Source organism: Papio anubis, chromosome 5 (genome assembly GCF_008728515.1).
Source record: "Papio anubis isolate 15944 chromosome 5, Panubis1.0, whole genome shotgun sequence".
Lineage (NCBI taxonomy): Eukaryota > Metazoa > Chordata > Mammalia > Primates > Cercopithecidae > Papio > Papio anubis.
The window spans coordinates 93431074-93458821 of record NC_044980.1 but is presented as its reverse complement, the minus strand read 5'-3'; the positions used below and the strand labels follow the sequence as shown (position 1 = coordinate 93458821).

The 27748-nt window shown below is 33.9% G+C and overlaps 1 protein-coding gene across 1 annotated transcript in view; it reads right to left on the bottom strand.

Annotated features, from left to right (window-relative positions):
- Positions 1-219: 219 nt before the first annotated feature.
- Positions 220-27748, bottom strand: part of FAM174A (family with sequence similarity 174 member A) — a 44185-nt gene continuing 16656 nt past the window's right edge. The window contains exons 2-3 of the mRNA XM_003899956.4: positions 22898-23032; positions 220-776 (exon numbers count right to left, since the gene is read on the bottom strand). Coding sequence (XP_003900005.1) covers positions 773-776; positions 22898-23032 — 139 coding nt within the window. The 3' untranslated portion in view covers positions 220-772. The remainder of the gene's footprint in view (positions 777-22897; positions 23033-27748) is intronic.

The window sequence follows — 27748 nt, the reverse complement described above, 5'->3', positions numbered from 1 at the left end:
TACCTCTTACTATACAGTAAAGATATAAAATGGCTGTAAAATTCACAGGTTTCTGAAGTATCTAATCAAAGTACATATGTTACTTTTACATAGTAGTTGCTAAAATAGAATAACGTTTTGATAGATTTTCTGATAAATCAATTACAAATACATATATTAATTTTCAATTCTATAGTCTTATGTTTATTTTATAAACATATAATCTCGACCACTTTAAGATAATTTTAAATCATATTTATTATTTTGCAAATAATAACCTAGACATTTCTTAATATTTTAAAAACCCCAACACAAAGTAATAAATTTGGCTTCTTTTCCCCACAAAAATGGGAAATGCCTTTCAGTAAAGGAAATTTTAAATTATTTTTACACACCAGTTGGTTGCTGGAAATTTATAGCTCTTTAACATGACATCAGCAAAAATAATTAGCATTAACTGATTAATACATAAAAGAAAACAGTTTACAATCATATGGTGAGCAAGAAACAAAAACTGATCAGAAAACACCGTTTTATAGTAATTGTCAAACTGATAAACTATTACAGTATAGTTTATCCCCAACATCTCTGAGCCCATTGATAGAGTACTTCTATACATATAAAGATATAATAAAGGATACAGTATTTATTACAACAACAAATTAAAGGTTGTCAAAATGTATGTAACTTAAATACCCCCCCAACATTGATATAGTGGCTTCTTATTCCTTAAGCATAGAAATTCCACTCTTCGCTGTAGAAAGATAAAGTTCTTTCATCAAAAGGCACATTCTTATCTGCAAGAAAAAGAAAAAAAAAATACCATAAGTGTCCTTTCTGGAACAATTTAAAAAACATTTAGAACTATTCAGAAAGATTTGGAGGGGAAGGAAGAACATAATACAAGTATTTAAAATTATTAAAAAGAACACCAATAACACATGCTTATTTTGTCTAGATTAATTATTTCAGAAATTATCTTTTAAACAGAAATTCTAACTTATTAAAGGAATTTTATATTTAACTACTGTGAGTAAAGACTAGGCTATATTCATAATAAAGTTTACCCTCATGTAATATTAATAAATGACTTTAGTGGACTTGAGTATACAATACAGTTGACTGTTGAATGACATGGGTTTGAACTGCATAGTACCACTTAAGTTGGTACCACTTAGATTTTTTTCAATAAATACAGTCTAAAGTTTTTTTGAGATCTGAGACAATTTGAAAAATATTATAATGAACTACGTACTTTAGAAATATCAAAAAAGGCTGGGCGCAATGGCTCACACCTGTAATCCCAGCACTTTCGGGGGCCAAGGCAGGCAGATCACTTGAGGTAATGAGTTTAAAACCAGCCTGGCCAACATGGTGAAAGCCCGTCTCTACTAAAAATACAAAAATTAGCCAGGCATGATGGCACACTCCTGTAATCCCAGCTACTCAGGAGGCTGAGGCAGGAGAATCACTTGAACTTGGGAGGCGGAGGCTGCAGTTAGCAGAGATTGTGCCACCGTACTCCAGCCTGGGCAACAGAGCAAGACTCTGTCTCAAGAAAGAAAAAGAAATATTAAAAATTTAAGAAAAAACTATGCCATGAATGGATAAAATAAATGTAGATGCTGATCTATTTTATCATTTATGATAACATATATACAAATCTACTACAAAATGTTAAAACTTACCAAAACTTATGCACATAAGCACAGACTGTACATGGTGCTATTTGCAGCCGAGAGATAAGTAAATATAAAGATGCAGTATTAAATCATAACTGCAGAAAATTAACTGTAGTACATAGTGTACTACTGTAGTAATTTCACAGTCCCCTCTAGTTATCATTATGGTGAGTTCAAGTGTTGTTGGTATTTACTTAAAACACCATGTGACACTAATCATCTCCACCTGGGCAATTCGTATCTCCAGTAAATTGTGTATTGCATTAAAAGTGATCTCTCATGATTCTTGCATAGCTTCTACTGCACTTAGTGCAATATCATAAACCTTGAATAACATGATGACACCCATACAAAATGCCATTATTGATAATGGAATTGCTTCTGCTGGAAGCAGAAAAAGTCATGACATTACAAAAAAAGAGCTGGATTGCTTGATATGTATTGTAGATGGAGGTCTGCAGCAGGAGTTGCCTGCCATTTCAAGAAAAATGAATCCAGCCTAAGGACCACTGTAAAAAAGGAAAAAAAAAAAAAAAAAAAAAAAACAAAAAAAAAACTGTGAAACTGTCACTGTAGTTTCATCAGCAAGCACAACATCTTTGCACTTTTTTTGAAATAACTTTTTATCTCATACTGAAAATTAAGCTTTTATGTGGTTACATGATTGCTATAAGAAATGCAAACCTACAGACTCTCATATGATTTGAGAAAAAGCAGATTCATTATATTATAATCTAAAGCAAAAGGAAGGTGGAAGATCTAAAGCTGAAAAATGTAATGCCAACAAAAGAGGGTTTAATAATTTCAGAACGCGGTTTGGCTTAAAAAAAATTGTGAAGATAAAAGGAGAAGCAGCCTCTGTTGACCAAGAGGCAACAGACCAGAGTCCCCAGAAACCATTCAGAAAATCACTGAGGAGAAAGGATATCTGCCTAAACAGTTTTTAATACAGATGAAAGTGCCCTGTTCTAGAAGAAAAATGCCACAAATGACACTTATTAGTACGGAAGAGAAGTAAGCAGTATGATTTAAGACCGAAGGGATAGGCTAACAGTACTGTTTCATGCAAATGCAGTAGAGTTTCTCATCAGGATTGCCCTTACATACAAAGTTGCTAACCACCAAGCTTTGAAGGGAAAAGATAAACACCAGCTGCCAGTCTTTTAGTTGTACAATAAGACCTGGACACTGAAAACTCTTTTTCTGGATTGGTTCCATTGACGCTTTGTCCCTGAAGTCTGGAAGTACACTGCTAGTAGGGGACTGACTTTTATAGTTCTTTTGATATTGGACAATGCCCTGGGCCACAAAGAACCCCATGAATTCAACACTGAACGCATTAAAATGGCCTCCAAATACAATGTTTCTAATTCAGCTTTGAGATAAGTGGACCGTAAGGATGCTTAGGCTCATTACACCCAGTACACTATGGAAAGGTTTATTCAACACTACGGAAGAGATCCCAATAGAGAGAACATCATGAAAGTCTAAAAGACATATACCATTGAATATGCTACCATTTTATTGAAAAAGGCCTGAAAGCCATCAAGTGCAAAACAATAAATTCTGCTGGAGGAAACTGTTTCAAGATGTTGCGCACGGCTTCACAGGATTTACAATAGAGCCAACCAAGGAAATCATGAAAGACATTGTGGATATTGCAACAACAAAAACAAAAAAAAAGGTGGGGAATAAAAGATGTCAAGATAAAGATCTTGGAGTAATTCAAGAGCTAAGTGACACTCCAAAGGAACAATGAACAGAAAATGACTTGATCGAGATGGGTGCTTCTGAACCAGTGCCACATGATAAGGAAGAAGACGTAGAAGAAGCTGTACCAGAAAATAAATTGACAGTAGTCAATGTGGCAGAAGGATTCCAATTATTCACGACTGCTTTCAGCTTCTTTTATGACATGGACCTTTCTGTGATATGGGCACTAAAACTAAAGCAGACTGTGGAAGTAGAATTGGTACCAACAGAAACAGTTTTAGAGAAATGAAAAGGCAAAAAACTCAGATGTGTTTCTGTAAAGTTACACCAATTGTGCTTGCCTCCCCTTCCACCTCCTTTACCTCTTCTGCCTCTACCACCCCAAGACAGCAAGAACAGCCCCTCTTCTTCCTCCTCCTCTTCTGCTTACTCAACGTGAAAATGAGGATGAAGACCTTTATGAGAGCCACTTTCACTTAATGAACAGTAAATATATTTTATCTTCCTTATGATTTTCTTAATAACATGTTCTTTTCTTTAGCACACTTTGTTGTAAGAAAGGAGTATATAATACATATAACATACAAAATACATGTTAATTGACTGTTCATGATACTGGTAAGTCTTCCGGTTAACAGCAGGCTATTAATAGTTAAGTTTTTGGGAGTCCAAAAGTTACACGTGGATTTTCGATTGTGTAGTTGGTGCTCCTAGCCCCCATGTTATTCAAGGGCCAACAACAGTTATTCATTTCTATGGTTTCTATAAATACAGTTCCTTGTTCCTATTTCTAACCTTCAGAAATGAGGGTTACTAAGGCTACAAGCTACTAAGTATAATCTATAAAACAATCAATGCTTTGGATATTTATAATACGGTAACAAAAATTATCCATACTAAAGACAAGATTTCCAATAAACATTACAATGGGGCAAGTTTGCCCATTTACTCTTATTGCCTAACTAGTTTATTGTAATATAAAACTATATTTTCAACACACACATTTTTATAGATTTTCATTCTAATTATACAACTTACTTTACTACTACTTAATCTAAATCCTGGCTTCCAAAAAAATTTCTGCTAGTAAGAGCCATCATAATGAAAAGCATTTGATCAAACCAAATTAAAACAAAAACAAAAACAAAACCCAAAGTGTGCAGATTTTACAAACTTCATAAATCTTCCTTTATAATCATCAATAACATTTAGAACTTCATTGGAAAAACATCTGAAAATGAATAATGCTCTTTTTCATCTTGTGTTATCTGAATCTTTAGTCAGGAGTCTGTAATAGTTCTCTAAATGATTAGTATAAGAATAATGAGGTTCTAATATATTTTTACTTTGAAAGCAAATTTAATCCTTTAAAAATATACTGAAGGTTATTAAACAAACAAACAAACAAACAAAAAAACATGTAACACTTAGAATTCTATCGTATAGGCCTTATTCTTTTAATGCTTGTAACTCATGATAATACTGATAATGAATTTGTGGACTATGAAAAAAAGTCAGTCTGTAAAATCAAACTTGCAGTTTCATAAATGAGGAAAAGAACACAAAATGACTACAACCTAATCCAAATTCTATCACTAAATAGCCTTTTGAACTTGACTATATATGAGACCCTAAGGAATATCTACAATATTTTTTTCAAATACAAAAGAAACTACCACATAAAGAGTCTCTTAAGGTATGGTTTCAGAAAGGCTTTTTGAGACTGATAATTAACCCCAAAACATATGCAAATAAGCATAATTGTTTATTATGATCTATCAATCATATTACATTGTATCCAACATTTTCTTGAAACTGTTTATATTTATAAGACTGTATGACCAGTTCTCTCATTTAGAGTATTTCATTCCTTGAGTGGGAATTTCATCAGAATTCCATTCTGGATGCTTTCATGCTGTTCAGCAGCCACTATAGGAACCACCACTCCACACTCCCTCCCTGGCATCACTCAACCACAGACCAAATGTAATACTGAAGAAGGCATTCTTATTTATATGCCCAATTGGAAATATTTTTAACTCATCAAGAATTAAACCAATTCTCTTCCAGTCTTAAGCATGGTCTTCCAGCCTTAAGTGAGGTCTCAAATTCCTGAACTCAAATTATCCGCCCACCTCGGCCTCCCGAAATGCTGAGATCACAGGCGTGAGCCACCATGCTGGGCCTTCATAGGCTCTTATTTGATTAACTTGTATCTTTAAAAAAACAAAACAGGCCGGGCGCGGTGGCTCAAGCCTGTAATCCCAGCACTTTGGGAGGCCGAGACGGGCGGATCACGAGGTCAGGAGATCGAGACCATCCTGGCTAACACGGTGAAACCCTGTCTCTACTAAAAATACAAAAAACTAGCCGGGCGAGGTGGCGGGCGCCTGTAGTCCCAGCTACTGGGGAGGCTGAGGCAGGAGAATGGCGTGAATCCGGGAGGCGGAGCTTGCAGTGAGCTGAGATCCGGCCACTGCACTCCAGCCTGGGCGACAGAGCAAGACTCCGTCAAAAAAAAAAAAAAAAAAAAAAAAAACAGAAAAACAAAACAAAACAAAAAAACCTTTAACTCAGTTGCCACCTACTCACTGAAATCCATGTTGCTATCCCTCAGTTGCTCTTTCTCAGGAATCCCATAGCAGTTTTAAAAAAGTGGAGTGTTAATATGGTATAAGAAAAATAGCTAAGGATTCCTACTCTCTGGAGGGGTGATATGGAAGTTGTAGAAGGTAGACTGGTTGATTCAAAAAAATGCCGCAGGCCTGGTGCGTGGCTCACACCTGTAATCCCAGCACTTTGGGAGGCCAAGGTGAGTGGATCACCTGAGGTCAGGAGTTCAAGACCAGCCTGGCCAACATGGTGAAACCTCGCCTCTATTAAAAATACACAAAATTAGCCTGGCATGGTGGCAGGCGCCTGTAATCCCAGCTACTTGGGAGGCTGAAGCAGGAGAATCGCTTGAACCCGGGAGGCGGAGGTTGCCGTGAGCTGAGATCACTTCATTGCAGTCCAGCCTGGGCAACAAGAGCCAAAATCTATCTCAAAACAAACAGACAACAAAAACAAACAAACAAACAAACTCTGCAACAGAACCAGGAGCACACAGTATAATCCTAGTGGGTCTGTTAACAGGATGCTCTTTCAGCAATAATGGCAGGGATAGAGGCTGTGCTCCAAAACCAAGCAGGACAAGCTATCCCTCACCCATGACCAGCAAAGATAGAAGACTGCAAGTGTGATGGTTAATACTGAGTGTCAACTTGATTGGACTGAAGGATACAAAGTATTGATCCTGGGTATGTCTGTAAGGGTGCTGCCAAATGAGATTACATTTGAGTCAGTGGGCTCAGAAAGGCAGATCCACCCTTAATCTGGGTTGGCACAATCTAATCAGCACCAGCATGACTGGAATATAAGCGGCAGAAAAGTGTGAAAGGAGAGACTAGCCTAGCCTCCCAGCCTACATCTTTCTCCTGTGCTGGATGCTTCCTGTTCTCGAACACTGGACTCCAGGTTCTTCACTTTTGGGACTTGGACTGGCTTTCCTTGCTCCTCAGTGTGCACATGGCTTATTGTGGGACCTTGTGATAGTATGAGTTAATACTTAATAAATTCCCGTACATATATATTCCATTAGTTTGGTCCATCTAGATAACCCTGACTAATACAGCAAGTATGACCTTTCCTATGAATGGTACTATATTTCGGAGTTTATAAGACACACATTTTTCACAATTTAAAATCTCTGAAATTCAGATGCATCTTTCAATTGATGGCATCTTACAATAGCTGTCAGACGGGGGCAGTTCTTACATAGCTGCCATTGGCTGTATGTGTGGATCAAAGCTCTTTGCATTGTTGTCACTTTGAGTGAATTATATGCATTGTTGGTATTATAAGGATGAATTTAATGAGGTTAAAATACCTTCAAAAAGTTTATTTCATGAATCACCATTGAAGCAAATTTTTTTTGTATGCAGAAAGACATAAAAGAGAACAGTAAACTATAATTCATATCAGTGAAGCAAATATTTAGCACTAAACGATGACATTAATCCCATACATGCTTGCCAAAAACAAATATCTCTTAACATGGAAAGATACCCCGGATAAATGAAAACTCTGCTAGTTTCTGTTTTGAGAAACTATTATACACCAAACAATACAACTACAAACATAAATTGCCAAATTCTTCAGAAGGAAAGCACAATGAAAAAGTACTGAGAGGCTAGTGTGCACAATTCTTGTATAATTTAAAAATATCACAGTCGGGCATAGTGGCTCATGCCTGTAGTCCCAGCACTTTGGGAGGCTGAGACGGGTGGATTATCTGAGGTCAGGAATTCAGGACCAGCCTGCTCAACATGGTGAAACCCCATCTCTACTAAAAAATACAAAAATTATCCAGGCATGGTGGCAGACATCTGTAATTCCAGCTACATGGGAGGCTGAGACAGGAAAATTGTCTGAACCTGGGAGCAGGAGGTTGCAGTGAGACGAGGTCGTGCCATTGCACTCCAGCCTGGGTGACAAGAGCAAAACTCTGTCCCAATAAACAAACAAACAAACAAAACAAAACAAAACAAAAAATTGCTACATCATTTCACAATTTAACTGACAGCTATTTCTTTTCTTTCTTAATGATCTGCTTAAAATTAATGGTGTCTTAGATTAATTGAATAATTAAGTCTGTCTCCGAAGAACTTGGATCAATTTGAAGCGAAGAGAGAGGAGAAATAAGGGGTAGAATTTTTATCAGTATGATATTTACATCCTGAATTGACAAAATTTAAGCTGAAAATAATGGAACTAACTGGAATTTTCAGTTTTCCACCATTATAATATAAAATAAAGAAAAATTAAGAATGTTATATTCTTGCTCAACTACATTATATGGCAGTGACATGGATTACCAGTACACATACATCTATTTCAAATATATAGTCTCACATGAAAACAAACATAAGTAACCACAACATTTAATGCCTTGATGGCTTTCAACATATTTGAAATAGGTATGCAACACATTGAGCTATGCATGCTGCTAAGCTTAATAGGTAAAAATATTTTAAAAAGTAAACATTCATTCTTCTAATCACCAAACGTGTTGAGTTTTTATTAACTGTGAGGAATATCACTTGGTACTGAATGGGATGATGGTCATCAAAAATTAGAGAAAAAAATATTAAAAAAAGAAAAACAATATCCTTCTTTATTAGTGCAAAACTAGAAATACAGCTTGGAAATAATTCAGAAGGACAAAAAACATTGGCCTAGAAGGGAAGCCTGAATTATAGTGTCATCCTGATCAATCATATGCTGGATGTTCTTAAGTTTTTTGGATTTTTGTTGTTATTTTGGATAAACTAAATAGTTTTCAATTAAGACTAAGGATTGTCTTTTTAGGGTAGTCTACAAGATTAAAACAGGCAATTACAGAGATCAAAAACTGGGAAATATTTTAGAAGTGCAGTCCAACTATATTATTTGGCAGGCAATTTGGTAAGAAGGAGGAATCAAGATTCAAGAGATGGGTCTAAGGGCATTCAATCAATAATAGAAGCTCAAGAAGCGCTTAAGTCTATATGATTATGTTCTGTTGCTCCTTATTTTATCATAATACTTCTCAGTTCTGGAGGATTTAGTCATTGAAATCTGAAGATTAGATCCTATGTCAAATGCTCAGTTTTCTATCATTTACAGAATTTCCACTGTACTAAAAGAAAAAAAAATGCTGCTCTGGTTATAGCAATGGATTCCTATTTCTTCTACAAACAAATGGACTATAAAATAATAAACAACCAAGACATCCTAGTAGTATGCACTATGCTGTATCCACATTTATTGTACTGGATACCTCTTCTTTCTCTACGAAACTGCTATTCATAAATAATAATGTCTTAGAATCCATGCTTTCATTCAGTGACTCCCATCCCAAATATTTCTTTTTCATCAGTAGCCAAATTTAATCTTCAGCAAAATTTTGAAAAAAAATTATATAAAAGTTCTTTTTTGCTACCTGTTTAATGACAAACACAGCAAAGTTCCCTTTAAGAGAAAAAATTAAGTAGGAACAATCCTACCACCAACATACCAGTGGACAAACTAAATATAAATTTCTAAAGTAAATATTAGTACTTTAATACAATCTTATATTCTATTTACTTTGACTAAGGTTAGTGTTTATTCTGATACTATGTTATACCCAACAATTAAGACAGTGTTTTAGAAATTAGAACTATAGTATTTTCAAATTGATAACTGTTTGAATAAGATTTTCTTAATGAGGGTTTCTCACTAAACACTTGTATCAAATCTGCAATCTAATTCTGATATACTGATGTTAATAACCAGGAAATATTTCATGGTCAAGTACCTCATTGAGCACAAAATATAATCAACACGTACAATACAATAGTATACTTAATGAAGCATAACAGCAGTAGCCAAAAAGCAAATGTAGGGCTTTTTAAATTACATATTTGGCAGAAATTACTAAAGTAGCCTGAAATGACAGAAATATTAGCTTTTAGAATCTGTTACCAAGATTGTCAAAATGTCCTCTAGTTTATATAATTATAAAATAATTATTATTTAAAATGATTATAAAATAATTTTAAAACTTAATTTTTATTTTAAATTATTATGGATACATAATAGTTTTACACATTTGTAAGGTACATGTGATATCTTTATACAATCATACAATGTGTAATAATCAAATCAGGGTAATTTAAAAATAAATTTACTAAATCAAACAAAATAGCAAGAAGGTATTGTTTCCATTTGTTGTTTCATGCTGTAAAGCATTCTTCTAAACTTGTGTTTCTTCAGATTGCTTATGAGAATTTGTCTCCATTTTGCTTTGAGAAAAGCGATAGTAATTTTTAGTCAGCATATGCGGCCTCTGACTCCTCATCAGCTTTTTTTTTTTTTTTTCTGGAAAAGCTGAAAATTCTACCAACAGTTCAAGAACTGAGATTTGTTTTTCAGTTTTATAATTCCTTTGTGCAAAATGATTCAGCAACTAAACAAAAAAAAATGCCTCTAATTAACAAAATTAGGGTAACAATAGCGCATTCAATAAAAGTTGTATTAAGCAGCACAAACTTTTTTCCCAGAAACCTATAATTTTTCCCCATTTGATTGTACTGAGCCTCAATGGTTAACATACAAGACATAGTTGGTGGAATGGTGGTTTGCTACTCAATATCTTCCATCTCAGCTGATAAGTCTGAGCTAATCATGGTACTTCCATTTTCCTCCCCAGGTCCTAGTTTATGAATGATCTCATAATCTAATCCTGGACAATGATGTGAAAAAAATAAAAATAAAAAACAACTGTGCTGGAGGACTTTATGGAAACCTTTCTCATTCTTAAGAAAGATACATAAAAGAGTGTGGCCCTGACTTCCAGTTAAAGTTACCATCTGGTTGTAATTATAGGAACTGCTGGTATGATCCACTTATCAACCTAAGAATAAAACCAATACAGAACAATGAGCAGAACCAAGGGAATCACAGAGGAGAGGAGCAAGACCCTTGAAGTACTTTGCCTGCTGAGGCCCCATCTGTGATATTCTGTTACATGAAAAAACACACTTCCTTTAGGAAATTTATATTAAACCATATATTGGTGTTTTCATATGGTTCAATTTAATATAAAGAAACAGAGAAAATACCCCACATCTTAATGACCGACAATATTTTGATGTATTTAAGACCACATTAAAAAGCACCCCTCTCAGAAAGAGCTGACTACAAAAACTAGTTTTGTAAAATCATAAGCAAGGAAATTCATTTGCCTCTCTGGAAATGAGTTGCTTCCTGTTATTCTGTGGACAGAATCTTGAAAATGAAGAGGGACTAATTTTAAAAACCGTTAAAGAAGAAGACAGCACCAGTAAGGGATGATCTCACAAGAATTATTACAAGTTATACTGTAGACTAATTATATTCTGTACTACAATTGAAAAGGCAGACAAATCATACTACTTATATGCTTTATTTTGGGACCTATGTATTTGGAAAATTAACAGTAATACAAGTGGTAGTATAGAAGACATAGTGAGCAGAATCTAGAATTATCCTCTTTAGGTGTAGTATAAATCAAATAAATATTAAACAAATGGAATGAGATTGATTACAGGATATTGCAGATGAAGCCATTTAAACTAAGCCTCAGTTTTCCTATCTTTCAAATAAGAACAATAGGAACTACTCTGCAAGAAATGTTTTTAATTATTTCATAGTGAATTTAGATCCTAGCATAGTCTCTGATACATCCTGCACTAAGGGTATATTTTATTAACAAGCAGCTGTCACAATCACTCCTATTGTAGTTCTGTTACTTCACTCTGTCCAGGCTAGAAATAAAAATTCCTTTTATGAAAAACTGCACCATTTACTTAGACATTCTTTTCTTCTCTGGGTTTTAGTTATTTGAATATTATCCCCGCCCCATCCCCCCAGTAGAATATAGGTTCTTTGCTAATTTTTATTCAATAAGAGTCAAATTTGGGTGAAGAATTATAACAAGACGAAGTAAACAGCAACAGAAATAAAGCCAAAAACTTTATTGGTAAAAAGTTAAGATAACTGAAATAGGACTTAGTAATTTCTAATAAAATATTTACTCCAAGAGCGAAAGCTGGACCGAGTCATCAGTTTAAAAATAACATTTTCAGTTTGAGGCCAGGTGCGGTGGCTCACGTCTGTAATTCCAGCACTTTGGGAGGTTGAGGCAGGTGGATCACCTGAGGCCAGAAGTTTGAGACCAGCCTGGCCAACGTGGTGAAACTCCGTGTCTACTAAAAATAAAAAACATTAGCCAGGCTTGGTGGTGCACATCTGTAGTCCCAGCTACTTGGAAAGCTGAGGCATGAGAACAGCTTGAACCTGGGAGGCAGAGGTTGCAGTGAGCTGAGATTGTGCCACTGCACTCCAGCCAGGGGGACAGAGCAAGATTCCGTGTCAAAAAAACAAAAACAAAAACAAACAAACAAAGAAAAATTATAAGTTTGGAAATCTGTGGAACTGTATGTTTCTTTGCCCTTTAGAATCCAATTCAGTGGTACATTGTGCTCACATATAGAGTTCATTGATCAAATAAAAATAATGATTGGTTTATACAAGACTGTCTTAACCATGTAGTTAGGACGTTTTCAGAGAGTTTAAAATTGGCTCAAGTGCTGTTTTATTAGGAAATGTCACATTTTATTAAGAAAAAATAAAAAACTTTACTTGAATCAACTTTACTACATTTAATTAGACAGATTAATATAACTTCTTTAAGCAGGAATAATACTGAACTGTTTGTATTTGTTTATTTATTTATTTGTTTGTTTATTTATTTATTTATTTGAGATGGAGTCTCACTCTGTCACCCAGGCTGGAGTGCAGTGGCGAGATCTTGGCTCACTGCAAGCTCTCCCTCCCGGGTTCACGCCACTCTCCTGCCTCAGCCTCCTGAGTAGCTGGGACTATAGGCGTCCGCCACCACTACTGGCTAATTTTTTTGTATTTTTAGTACTGACGGGGTTTCACCGTGTCAGCCAGGATGGTCTCGATCTCCTGACCCCATGATCCGCCCACCTCGGCCTCCCAAAGTGCTGGGATTACAGGCATGAGCCACAGCGCCCAGCCTGTTTTATTTATTAAATCATATCGACAATATTTTAAAGTACTTCTATAAAACTTTCAACAGTTCTAAAAAAAAATAATAATAATCAGGAATATCAGAGTCAGCAAGGGAATCATCTTTTCAGTTCAATGGTAAAACCCAAACTGTAACAGTTATATGTTTCTGATATTCTTTGATGGCTGACTTTAATTTGCCTTGGTTAACAAAATATGTGGCCAATATAATCAGTACAGCAACATATAACACATGTAACTATAGCCACCAGAGACTTTGCTGTAAAAATGGTTGTAAAACCTACTCTTTCCATTGCAGGGTATTTGTAGCAATCTTGGCAATGGAAAGTAGATTTATTGACAACAATAACAACAGTACAAGATGCCACATTTCTGGACCTTTCTATTACTTTATAATAAAGTAACAGTAAAGCAATATATATACACACATATATATATACACACTTAAGTATATACTTTATATATTGAAGTATATCTATTTATATATTTACTGGAACATATAAATATAAATTTAAATAAATATTTCTATATATTTATATATTTATTGGAATATACACGTATATATTTAAGTACTTAAATAATCACAAGGAAAAGCAGTTATGTGAAAATTATGCACATAATTCACCACTTAACTGTTTTCTAAAATCCAGGATTTTATGGAGAAATTTCTTGATAAAGCAATTTACAATTACATTAGAAGTAACAGAAAATCTGAATAGCTCTATGTGTATTAAATAACTCTTCCCATCCAATAAAAAAGTCCATTCACTTAACAGTTTCACTCATTTGTTCTATTAAATACTTAAGGAAGAAATAATGGCAGTGTTACACACATTTTTACACACATAGATGCAAAGGGATCACTTCCCAGCACATTTTATGAGAAACAGAAATCCTAATTTCAAAACATGATAAATATACTGTAAAAGACACACACACACACATGTATATATATATACACACACATATGTGTGTGTCTTTATAAACACTTTAAGAAAACATTAGTGAATTGAACCCAACAGTATATAAAAGGATACCATGACAAAGGAGGATTTGTCTCAGGAATATTATGTTGGTTTAACATTCAAGAATCAATTAATGAAATTCACCATATTTATTTACTAAAAGGAAAAAAACAATCACTTTCAGTAAACGCAGAAAAAGTATGTGACAAAATTCAAAACTATTCATGATAAAAACTCTTAGCGATCTAGAAATAGTAGGAAATTTACTTATGCTAACAAGCAATATCTACAAAAAAAACCTGACAGCTAACCTACTTAATATTGGGGCTAGCCTTATCTGATATTTACTTCTTATAATGCTACAGCAATAAAAATTATTTGATATACAATATGCATATAATCTGGGATATCCAACTATTTTAAAATCCACCTATTAGCAATCTTAATTCCCTCTGCAATCTTTGGCCATCTTTGTCATGTAACTGAACAAATTTACAGGATCTAAGAGATTACGATGTAGGCATTATATAGCTGTTCAAGTTCCTCTTTCAGTGCCTAAAGAGATCTTATATATCCACATAAGTATTGACTTTTTCTTCCAATTTACTGGGGGGAAATGGTATTAACTATGAGTACCATTTGTTACTAAAGTGAGCCACAATAAGATCAGTGTGCAGGTTTCACACAAGAAAAGTTAAAAATGTTTAATGAAGTGATAGTGTAATGCATGTTTAACCTCTAATATCAACACTAAAAAATCAGATAGGGTTCTGCCCATTGAATTAAAAAGTCAGATAGGGTCCTTCTTCAAATAAAGTAATGGTGTTTGGAATGTATATCTCATTGTAGAAAAAAATTTCTAAGCCACAGAAGGTAATAGGAATAAACACACCTCTTCTCACACCTCTTTAAAAATGCTGTTACATGGTAGAAATATGGCCACCTTCTCCAAATTACACTCACCCTGATTCCCGACCTCTGTGCTTAGACTGAAAAAAATAGCACAGATATCTAGGATCCAGTGTGAGTGTAATTTAAATGATGTTTAATATTGTTTCAAGAAGAGAATAAGAGGAGAATAAGAAAACTCTATGACCATTCTTTGCTTCTTTGTGCCCTGAAAAATCCATCCTTATTGCTCATTTAAAAAGAGAAAAGGAAATCTGGCTTAGAGAAGAGCCATTATTCCTGATTTAGCCAAAAACCAAAAATTGCGAATCCCAACTTTATATCTAAGACTCCTTCATTCTGCATTGTGGAGATAAATATATATATATATATATATATATAGTTAAATGCATGAGGCTGAGCATTTTGTCCATTTTTGCGCACTATTGTATGCATCTCCAGAGTTTAGTAGAGTGCCTGGGGCACATGGTAGTTAATCGGTGCTTTTAATGAAAGAATGAATCTATCCAATTTGCTCTGCCCAGTGGGATATCATCTTATAGGCATCTTGAATTCCTCATCATTAAAACTGATTTCACATTATCCAACCCATAATTCTGCTCCCAGAAATTTACCCTGAAAATCCGCCTCCAACAATACAAAAATACATCTGCACAAAGTTATTCATTGCAGTACTATTTATAATTACAAAACAACTAAAACCTACCTAAATGTCAAACCATAGGTGATTGAATAAACCACAGTTATCATGCTATAGCCACTATTGAATATGCAGCTGTAAATAAGTATATATATATATAAAAAATAGCCTCTATAGAGTAATACGTAGCTCTATGTCATATATGTTCATATACATATGACATAGTAAATGACATGACTTATAGTTACATATTACTCTATAGTGAGTATAATGCATACATATATATGGCATGACTTATAGAAAATATCAAATACAACAAAAAAGTATAATAGAGCATATATAGCATATTACATCTTATGTAAGAAATGAGGTAAACATAAGAAATACAGGTTTCTGTCAACTTTTACCAAAAAAACTATAGGGAAGATAAACCAGAAAATAATGAAGGTGTTTATCTTCAAAGGATGAGGTGGGAAGAATGGAATAGAGAGTGGAAAGTATACAAGAGAGACTACAACTTTTGTGTGTGTCTGTATATATTTGCGTGTGTTTAAATTTTATGTATAGTATTAACTTTTGGAAGCATGTCTGTGTTTTCCTTATAAAATAAAACAAAAATAGGAAAGGAAGAAGAAACCTGAAACAGAAAGCAAACTGAACTAAATTAAATTATATTTCAAATGACTGCTATGAGCATACTGAAGAGGAGTGTGGGAAAGAACTAAGCCAAATTATTTATGAACACAGTATCTGACTATATATCCTTAGTACTGGACATGATGGGACAGTGAGGAGAAAACTGCAAACTTTCATAAATTTTTTTAGAAAGTCTTTTTTTAAGCAACGCAATTCTTTAATAGGCAAAGAAACTCAGAAACTAATTCAGTTTTATTATAGGACTGAACTGATTAGTAGAAGTATTGAAGCCAGACATCTCATGACAGTAGAAAAACACAATTATGGAAAGGAAGCAGGCCAAAAAGAATCCAGTAGAGACAAACTGGAATGGGAGGTGTGAAGTGATAATATCTAAAGTACACATATATGTGTGTATATGCAAGCACATGGACACCAGGTGTATTTATGCATATAATACATAAATACATACATTTAGTAGAACTGTGTGCTGAAAGGCCCAGAAACAAAGTCAACCCAGTTGCAAAGAGTTTACCGAATGCCCATTCAAAGAAACCAGGGCTCTATGGAGAAATGCCTGCTTTCAAGGCTGAATCCGAAAGGATGTTCTTGAAAGCAGGCATTTCTCCATAGAGCCCTGGTTTCTTTGAATGGGCATTCGGTAAACTGGAAAGTAAGGGCATTCGGTGAGGCTGTAAAGTAAGGAGGTATTTTAAAAAAATGGGACCGAGTTACAAGGACAGAAACCATTTTGAAGAAGCTCCCACTGACCATATCTGGGACCACATGTGCACTAAAATAAGTACAGCAATGAATTATGAACCTTTGAAAAAGAGAAAATCATCATTACATATTGAGATAGATAGACAAGGAAGAAGAGAAGGTTTTTACTTATAGGAGAATGTCAATGCTGACTGGTACAGAAAAGAAATAATGAAGTTTGAAAATAATTGTGTTCAAACTTTCATAACGAAGATTAGATCAGGCAAGAATTGTGATGAATAAATAGATGTTAAACATGGGGAGAAATTTAGATGAGAAATATGATATTTTCATGATTCCAAAACGTTTCCTCATTAGTTATGGAGGGGAAAAATCATTAACACAATGGAGAAATTGAGGAAAACCTTAAACAGGTGCATAAAAATTATCACTGCTAATGAAGTACAAGTGGACATCTGTGTTTCCAGGTATGATACCTTTAGGAGATAGCATGAAGTAAGTAGTATTTCAACTAAGAATGAGGAACCTGAATCTAATTATCAGATAAATACAAACATCAGAATATCATATAAATACAAAATGAGAGGAATGAATTCTTCTCTATACATACTATGAGAGAAAAAAAGAACACTCAAGAGAATAAGATAAAATGTTAATAACTAGTAAATCTGGAAAACAAGTATGGAATATTGTGTACTGTTTTCATTCTTGTAAACTTTCTGTAAGTTTAAAATTATTTCCAGACAAAATGGATTTTTAAAAAAGTAATGCGTGAATATATGCTTCTTGAAGAAATAAAATCAGATAGATATAAAAGGAAAACTGAAGATGAAAAATAAACTGTTTCTTTTCCCCGCTGGCAGCCAAATTTCACAAAGTCAGAATTTTTTTTGTTTGTTTTGTTCTGCTCTCTAATGTATCTCAAACACCTAGACCAGTGCTTGGCAAGTAAATAGCTGCTGCATCATTCATTTGTTGGATAAATTAATGAATAGGTAAATAGTAATGTGCTGTTCCTGTCACTTTATTTAGATATATATTAAAGTTTTGCCTTATTTATTGAGTAAATTGGGTCAAATTACTAAACAACTCAAGATGATTTCATTCTTATCCCTGAAACATGCTTTACCATTATTATAATCAATTCTCGCTTTTTCACTCTGAAAACAGGACCTACATCTTGGTTAAGATGTTTATTAGGGCAGGTAATTAATACTTTCCAAAGCTGCTTAAATAATTCACTCCTCTCTGCCTTTCCTGCTGTATCTGTAATGCAAGTCATCCCATGCCTTTGCACCATCTAATTACTTTTCTGCCTTGTCACTTTACTCTTTATCTTGGTCTCCTTCAACCCACGCAGTCAGGGTAACCTTCAAAATAGAACTTTGTAATCACAGTTTCCCTTCTCTTAAAATTTTCAAAATGACTTTTTATGGCCTATCGAATTGATGATTAGCATAGATTATAACTGTTTCATGAACTTTTTATTTTTCCATTTTTACTGAGGTATAATTGGCAAATAAAAATTGGATATGCTTAAGGTGTTTACCTTGATGTTATGATGTGCACATACTATGTGAAACAATCACTGCAATCACGCTAATCAACATATCCATCACCTCTTGTGATTACCATATTTTTGTGTGTATCAAGAACAATTAACATCTGCCCTCCTATCAAACTTAAAAGTATACAATACTATATTCTATTGTTAACTATACTCACATTGTTGTACAAGTTATCATCTTGCATAACTTACTCATCTTGCATAAATGAACTTACTCATTTTGCATAACTAAAAATTTGGATCCCTTGACTAACATCTTCCTATTTTCCCTTCTCTGCAACCCCTGGCAACCCCTATTCTATTCATTGGTATAAGCTTGACTATTTAGATTCCATATATAAGCAAGATAATGCAATATCTGTCTATGTTTGGATTGTTTCAAATAACATAAATTCCTCCATGTTCATCCATGTTGTTGCAAATGTCCAGATTTTCTTCTTCTTTTTTTTTTAAGGCTGAATAATCTTCAATAGTATATTATACATGTAATTTTTTATATATATATATGTGTCATACTTTTCAAATTCATTTATCTGTTGATATGGTTTGGCTGTGTCCCCACCTAAATCTCATCTTGAATTGTAGCTCCCATAATCCTCATGTATCATGGGAGGAACCTGGTGGGAGGTAACTGACACATGGAGGCAAGTTTTTCCCATGCTGTTCTCATGATATTGAATAAGTCTCATGAGATCTGATGGTTTTATAAAGGGTAGTTCCCCAACACATGCTCTCTTGCCTGCCGTCATGTAAGATGTGCCTTTGCTCCTCTTTAGCCTACTGCCATGATTGTGAGGCCTCCCCAGCCGTGCAGAATTGTGAGTCCATTAAACCTCTTTTTCTTTATAAATTACCCAGTCTCAGATATTTCTTCCAAGCAGTATGAAAATGGACTAATACATCTGTCAATGCACATTTAGGTTATTTCCACAACTTGGTTAATGTGAATGATGCTGCAGTGAACATGGGAGTGGAGATCTCTCTATGCAATAATGATTTCCTTTGGATATATATCCAGCAGCAAAATTGCTAAATCATAAGGTAATTATATTTTTAATTTACTGAGGAATTTCTGTACTGTTTTCCATAACAGCTGTGCCAACTTACATTCCCACCAACAGAGTCATGTGCCCATTTTAAAATCAGATTATGTGAGATTTTTGGCTATTAAGTTATATGCATTCCTTATATATTTTGGATATTAACTCATATATATATATTTATATGGTTTATAAATATTTTCTCCCATTATTTAAGTTCCTTTTCACTCTGATGATTATCTCCTTGGCTGTGCAGAAGCATTTTAGTTTGATGCAACCCCATTTGTCTATGTGGATACCACTGTCAAATGCTTTTTCTGAGTCTACTGAAATGATCTTGTGGGTTTTCTTCTTTCAACCAAATAATGTGTTCTATTGCATTGATTTGCATGTGTTGAAAGATATTTGCACTCCAGGGACAAATCCCATTTAATCATGGTGTATCATCATTTTAATACGCTGCTGAATTTGGGTAACTAGCATTTTATTGAGGATTTTTGTATCTATGTTCATCAGGAATATTGGCCTGTAGTTTGCTTTCCTTCATCTGGCTTTGGTATCAGGGTAATACTAGCCTCATAAAATGAGTTTTAAAGTGCTTCTTCTTCTATTTTTCAGAATAATTTGAGAAGGACAGGTATTAATTCTTCTTTAAATGTCTAGTATAATTTACCCATGAAGCCATATGGTCCTGGACATTTCTTTGTTGGAAAGTTTTGGATACTGATTCAATCTCCTTATTTGTTACTTGTTTGTTTGGACTTTGAGTTTCTTCTTGACTCAAGTTTCATAGATAAAATGTTTCTAGGAATTTATCCATTTTTCTAGGTTATCAAATTTGTTGGCATATAATTGTTCATAATAGTCTCATGTCTTCTTTAATTTCTGAGGCACCCATTGTAATTTCTTCTCTTTTATTTCTGATTTTGTTTATTTGAGCCTTTTTATTTTTTGCTTAGTCTAGCTAACGGTGTATTGATTTTATCTTTTCTAAAAACAAAATCTTAATTTTATTATTTTTTCTCATTTTTTTTCAACTCTAACATATTTCTACTATAATCCTAATTATTTCCCTCATTCTGCTAATTTTAGGCTTAAAGTGTTTTTATTTTGCCACTTTCTTAAAGGGTAAAGCAAGGTTGTTTATTTAAAGTCTTTTTTCTTTCATAACATAGGCATTTATTGCCATAAACTTCTCTCCTAGCAATGCTTTTGCTGCATCCCATAAGTTTTGTTATGCCATTTTTTTTTTTTTTTGGTCTTAAAATAGCTTTTAAAATTCCCTTTGATTTCCTATTTGACCCAGTGATTGCTCAAGAGTGTGTTGTTCAATGTATTAATCCAGTCTTTCGTTGCTATAAAGACATACCTGAGACTGGGTAATTTATAAAGAAAAGAGGTTTAATTGGCTCATGGTTCTGCAGACTATACAAGCATGGTGCCGACATCTGCTTGGCTTCTGAGGAGGTATCAGGGAGCTTTTACTCATGGTGCAAGGTGAAATGGGATCAGGTACTTCAAATGGCAAATACAGGAGCAAGGAGGAACAGGTGCTACACACTTAAAACAACCAGATTTCATGAGAACTCACTATCATAAAGACAGCACCAAGCCATGAGGGATCAGTTCTCATGATTCAAACATCTCTGACAAGACTTCAATTCCAGCATGGAGGGTTACAATTGACACGAGATTTGGCCTGGAGGTATATTCAAACGGTATCTTTTAGTTTCCACATATTTATATTTTTTTCCTGTTTTCCTGCTGTTATTGATTTCTATTTCTATTCCATGGAGGTTGGAAAAGATACTTGGAATAATTTCAATCTTCTTAAAGTTGTTAAGACTTGTTTTGTGACCTAAAATGATTTATCCTAGAGTGCATCCCATAAGCACTTGAGAAGAATGTGAATTCTTCTGCTGTTGGGTGCAAAGTTCTGTATATGTCTGTCAGGTCCATTTGTTCTATAGTGTTGTTTAAGTCAGCGGTTTCTTTAGTGATTTTCTGTCTAGATATTCTATTCATTATTGTAAGTGGGATATTAAAGTACCATAAATTATTTCATGACTGTCAATTTCTTGCTCCAGATCTGTCAATATTTGCTTTATAATTTAAGTGCTCTGATAGAGTCACACTAATTGTCATATCTTCCTGGTGAATTGACTCTTTTACTCTGTAATGATCTTTTTTTTCTGTCTCAAGGGATAGTTTTTGACTTAAAATCTAATTTGTCTGATAAAAATTTAGCAACCCCTGCTTTGTTTTGGTTACCATTTGCATGGAATATCCGTTTCTGTCCCTTTTCTTTCATCTTGTGTGTGTCTTTAATTGAAAGTGAGTTCCTAATGGACAGATGTAATTGTTTTGTTCATGTTTGCCTACTCAGGCTGTAATATTATCAAAATGTATACTTGATGAACATATTTTCATTAAATGAATAAATTATCAGCATTACTAAAACTTCCTTTAAATGTGTGTGTGCACATATATAAACAGCTTAGATAGATAGATGGATAGACAGATTTATAGATACAGATATATAGGACTTAGTAGTCCAATTTTTGTTGAGTCATCTTCTTTTCTGTAATCCTAAGAGATTTGTTTTCTTTGCATTTGTACCTGACTCTGCATTCTAATTCTCCTTCACCCAGTAATCCTTCTAGATTCCAAGATGGCTTTCCTTATTAGGTTGAATCTTTGTTGCCTTTTTTCCCATTCTATTTACATTGGCATTTATTCTATACTCATGTCATTTTATTTATCTAAATGTCTTAGGAAAGGTCTTAACACTTAGTGAGAATAGATCTCATTATAGATGTTACAGCTGTATGATCAGACCATAAACAATTAGTCCCCCAATTCTGCAAGGCAGCACTATTTGCAAACACTAGAACCCAACTAAAAACAAAATATCTTCAAAATACAAAAAGGAAACTAAGTTTACTAAGTATTTCTCTCACACACACAACACACACACACACACACACACACACACACACACACACCCACCCACCCAAGTTAATACATATTGCAAGAATGAAGGAATTAATGGGTCCTAGGGAATAACTGGGTGATGAAATAATCTGTACAACAAATGACACAAGTTTACCTATGTAACGACCCTGCACTTGTACCCCTGAACTTAAAATAAAAGATTAAAAAACAAGAAATTTTTAAAAATTATTTTGAGATGGTATTCTATTGTTTGTATCTATTTTAGCAAAACAATGTGAATGTGAGCTACGGGGTAGATAGCAAAAAGAACTTCAGTAAACAGAATTGAAGAAACTGTGTTGGAATATAAGCTGTTAAATGAAAGTCTATTTTACTTCTTCAAAGGACTTGCTTCCTGATTCATGGAATTAAACTATTGGAATACTTACCTTCGAGGATGATTGGCATCAAACAATGTGTTGTCATCATCCTCATCATCTTGTTCTAAAGGTGTCAATTCCATATTTTCTATGTTAGTGTCCAAAACTCCGTATCTCCTAGTCTTTCGGTTTCTTCTTCTCATCCTATCAAATAGAACAAATTAATGAATAAAAATTATTTAATATGGCATAGATGATCCTTAGTTTCTATTTATTTGTAAAATAAAATAAATTATTATTCTGTTTCTGACATAGAAAGCACTCAATATCAGAAGGGTTACATTTCAGATATGCAACAAATTTACCACCTAGGATTAAACGTTATGAAACAAAACCTACTCCTACATGTTTATGTGCCATCGCCTGTTTCTTCTGTCTGACATACTCTCTTCTCCGTGTCAACTGATGGTGCCGACAAATAACTTTTAAGCCTTAGTTAAGGTACTGTACTTTAAGTCTTAATTTTTAAAGGCTTAGGTCAGGTACTTCTTTAGCGAAACCTCCTGCTCCAGACTTTTCCCCATGTTCTCCTTCTTTCTTACCACTGTTTAGATGTCCCTGTCAGAAACTGTATGTATATGCATGTTCACAGACTAAACTGATACCCCACAACTCTAGCTGCATACCAGAATTACCTAGGAGTATTTTTTAAAGTCCCATGTTTAGGCCCTAACTGAATCAAAATGTACAGCAAAAAAGAACTAAATATCAGTATTTTTTTGAGGTTCTACATGTGATTCCAATGTGATATAAACCATTATCTGAGATCAGTGGTTCTTGCAGTGTGGTTCTCTGGATCAACAGAATCACAGTCACCTAGGAACTTACAAGAAATGCAGATCTTCATGGCTAGCCCAGACCTAGTGAATGACAAACTTTGAAGATGGGGCCCAGAAACCTGTGTTTTAACAAACATCTCTTAGGCTTTTGATGCATACTCAAGTTTGAGAACCACTGGCTTAGTGAAATTGAAAAGATTCAAGGGTGCTTAACATTCATTATTATTAGCTGTATGTATGAAATCTCAAGATTTAGAGTCCTACTTCCAGTTTGTGTCTCAAATAACTTGTTCTTTTCCTTCAAATCATTTACCTTAATTTGCATTCCTATGTGCTGATGTATATGTTTATGTGGTGTTTATTCATCAGTCTCTCCCAGTAAGTTCTCTGAGGGCAGCAACCAAGACTGTTTTATTCACCACTATATAACCACTTTCTAGCACAGTGATGTATCAATTAAGATGTTCCTCAGTTAGTTGCTGAGGGTCTGAGTGACTTCTACCTTGGCGACCAAAACTATGACCCTGCAAGGAATGCCTAAGTCATCTCCAAACCAACAACTTCAACTCCACACACAGCAAAATGTATTTCACAAGAGTGTCCATTGGAGTTTGAAAACAAAATAGAAAATATTTCAGTCAGTTATCACAAATAAAATCGGTTTACATAAACTCTGATTTACTCTGTTTGACATAAGTGGGATAAGAAATACTTGGGCTATAACATTAACTGTAAAGAGCAACATGAGCCTCTTCAAACATGCCAGTGAAGCCCCTGGAAAACAAACTTACCTGCAACAAATACTTGAGTCTTACTAAGCAACAGGTATGATATTAGCTTCTGGGTGTAAAGTGCCTGGTCTCAGGGTTAAAATTTACAAAATGTTACTAAGTGTGAACACAAACCAAGAAAATTTCCACCAGTCATTACCTATAGAGCTGTCTATATACACGTCTAAAGTGATGGCACAGGAAACAGAGAGTTAAGCATAGTATTTAAAGTTACAAATGTAACTAATGAAAGGGTCAGTAAATATTAGTACTAGCAAAAATGAAGTAGTATGAAATACAAAGTACTCTTTCTTTCATAGTGAGAAATTAAGTATGTTTAGGTTGTTACATTAACAAGTATGTGTGTGTGTGTGTGTATGTGTGCCCACACACCCACACACATCATGTAGACCAGAGGTGTAAACTTTCTCTGTAAAAAATTAGATAGTATGCCCTGTGGGACACACTCTGCTACATATTCATTTAAATTTTAGTTTTATTTACCACCCTTAAAAATATATAGATGGATGATTGATAGATAGACAGATAGATAAAACATTCTTAGCTCTTAGGCCTTATCAAAACATCAGCAGAAGGAATTTGGCCTGTGGGCCATATTTTGCTAACCTCTGATTTAGACTTATGAAAGTAATTGGCAAACAAACAAAGAAAAGAAATAATAAATGTATTGTCTTTAGAAAGTAGAAATAGAAAAACAGTCTGGGCATGGTGACTCACACCTGTAATTCCAACACTTTGGGAAGCCAAGGCGGGCGGATTACCAGAGGTCAGGAGTTCGTGACCAGCCTGGCCAGCATGGTGAAATCCTGTCTCTAGTAAAAATACAAAAATTAGCTGAGCATAGTGGGGTGCACCTGTAATCCCAGCCACTCGGGAAGCTAAAGTAGGAGAATGTCTTGAACTTGGGAGGCAGAGGCTGCAGTGAGCTGAGATGAAGCCACTACGCTGCAGCCTGGCCAGCAGAGTGAAGACTCTGTCTCAAAAAAAAAAAAAAAGAGAGAGAGAGAGAGAGACAGAAAACTAGAGGAAAGTTAGTTGACTATTTGTGCTTTTGAATCATATTATTTAATGATATCTGCATGCAATTGTTTGATTTTAAAAAGTGATTACATAAGAGTGAGTGAAACTAGTTGGAAATATAAGTTAAGGATATTGAGAGTTAAAATTTCTCTTTCCTTTTGTCAGTCTTTTGCTAGTTTTTGAAACCATATGGGTTCCAAACATTTTGACATTTTTAGTCAATAAAGTTAATGTCATGTGAAATTATTTTTGGAAATAAACTAGATTCTCCCAGGTCATATATATGAAACAGTTAATATGTTAACCTGTCATTGTTAGTCACAGGACAGGTTGGCTAGTCTTAAAACAAACAAACAAAAAATGATACGAATGTAGGGCTTAAAGACTTTAACATTCTGCTCATCTTATGTTCTTCTCTACATTTAAAGTCTTTAATGATTCCTAATCTTACAATAAGCAGTCAAACTAATTTGCCTAATAATACTATTTTCCCTATCTGTGTATAGCCTAAACATTTGGCTGCATTGGTTTGGACATTTTATTCTTTATTCTATCCTTTAATTTAAACGTGTATGTAAATACTATCTTCTAAAAATGAATCCAAATTCTTTAGAAACAAGAACCTATTTCATATATAAAAACAGAATATTGTTAGGCATCAGAGAAATGGGTGATGTAGTTCTAATCTAAATGAATTTACTGTTTTAGTATATGTACTAACTCATCCAAGAATGAGTAAAAAATGCTGTATATTATTAAATAAAATTTAAACCAGAAATGTAATTTCTCTAAAAATGTCTTTGCTCTGTTCAAAGATATAGGGAGTGATAATTATGTGGTCATACAGCTACATGGACACATAAAAACATCAACTATGATAAAACACATACACTCTATTACTATATGGGGTGATTCATCTCAACGAAGAAAAAGAAAAAAAAATTATAAAGCTTTCAAATAACTTGGGTGATTCAACAAATACTACTGAAAATACTAACAAACATTAAGTATAAAATAAAATACACATTAAAACACACCAAAATTTTAAGTAAAAAGGCTACTTTGTCTTTTAATATGCATTGTGTATTATTTAAAAAAAAAATAAAAATGAGAGCTTTAATATTTATGCAATTTTAATAGCCATGGTTCTTTTCTTATAAATGAATGTCTTCATTAGGCTCATGACACCCAAACTCATCTACATGTGTGTTGACAATTACACATATATTATACACACACATGTAGATATAGACAAATATATGTACACTTTTCTACTAGACATAGTAAATGCATTTGGAAATGCAGAAACAAATTTTGCCAGCTTCTAATAAAAATAAAAATAGAGATTTTACACATTTGCACAGAGGAAAGTATGGAAGCCTGAACAGGCAAAAGAAAAAAGCTATATGATTACTCATATAGAATTATATTCACTCATCACCTGGTATGCACAGATAAATGATCCTGGTCAGATGCTTTCTAGGTATTCAAGTTAATATTCAAATAGCTGCCTTAATATAGATGCAGATTCCTTAATGTTCCAATACACTCAGGTTGGTAAGAACTATTTCTCTTCCAATAACATATATATAAGTTAGAGTATCAAAATAAAACTAAATCACTAACGTAAGTTTGATAAAATTTTATGTAAAAATATATGATGCCACATAAAATAAACACAACAGAATAAAATTCCATTTCATTTCATTGCTCTATGAAAGGGAGAACACTGATCAGTGTAACTTGCTGTGGCTTGATATATCCACCTGATTTAAGTTTGCTGTAATTTGTTGTATCTACCTGATTTGATATTTTCCCTTCTGTTTTTTTTTTTTTTCAAAGCTAGCCTGAAGAATATATTATTTACTATTCACACACATATACACACTCCCTTATGTGGTTAGACATAACGATGAAACAGTAAATAATAATCTATAACTAAAACAAAATTTTTTTCTTGACTATTTTTAGAAAAAAGTAAACTAGTGACCAAGAATAAATGTGAAACTTTCTTTACCCCTGAAACATAAATGAATAAAAATTAGAGAACCACAATTGTAGTTGTCTATACTTTTCATCAGGAAGTCCAACCCAATTGAATATATGACACATAGTAAAAATTCTTTTGAAGAATTTGAGATCATTCTCATCTTTATTCCCCATTTCCACAACCCAATCCATCAGTTGTTAGTTCCACTTCTTCAAGAATCAGATACTAATAAGGGATGTGTCTGCATGTTACAGGTTGAAATGTATCCTCCAAAAATTCT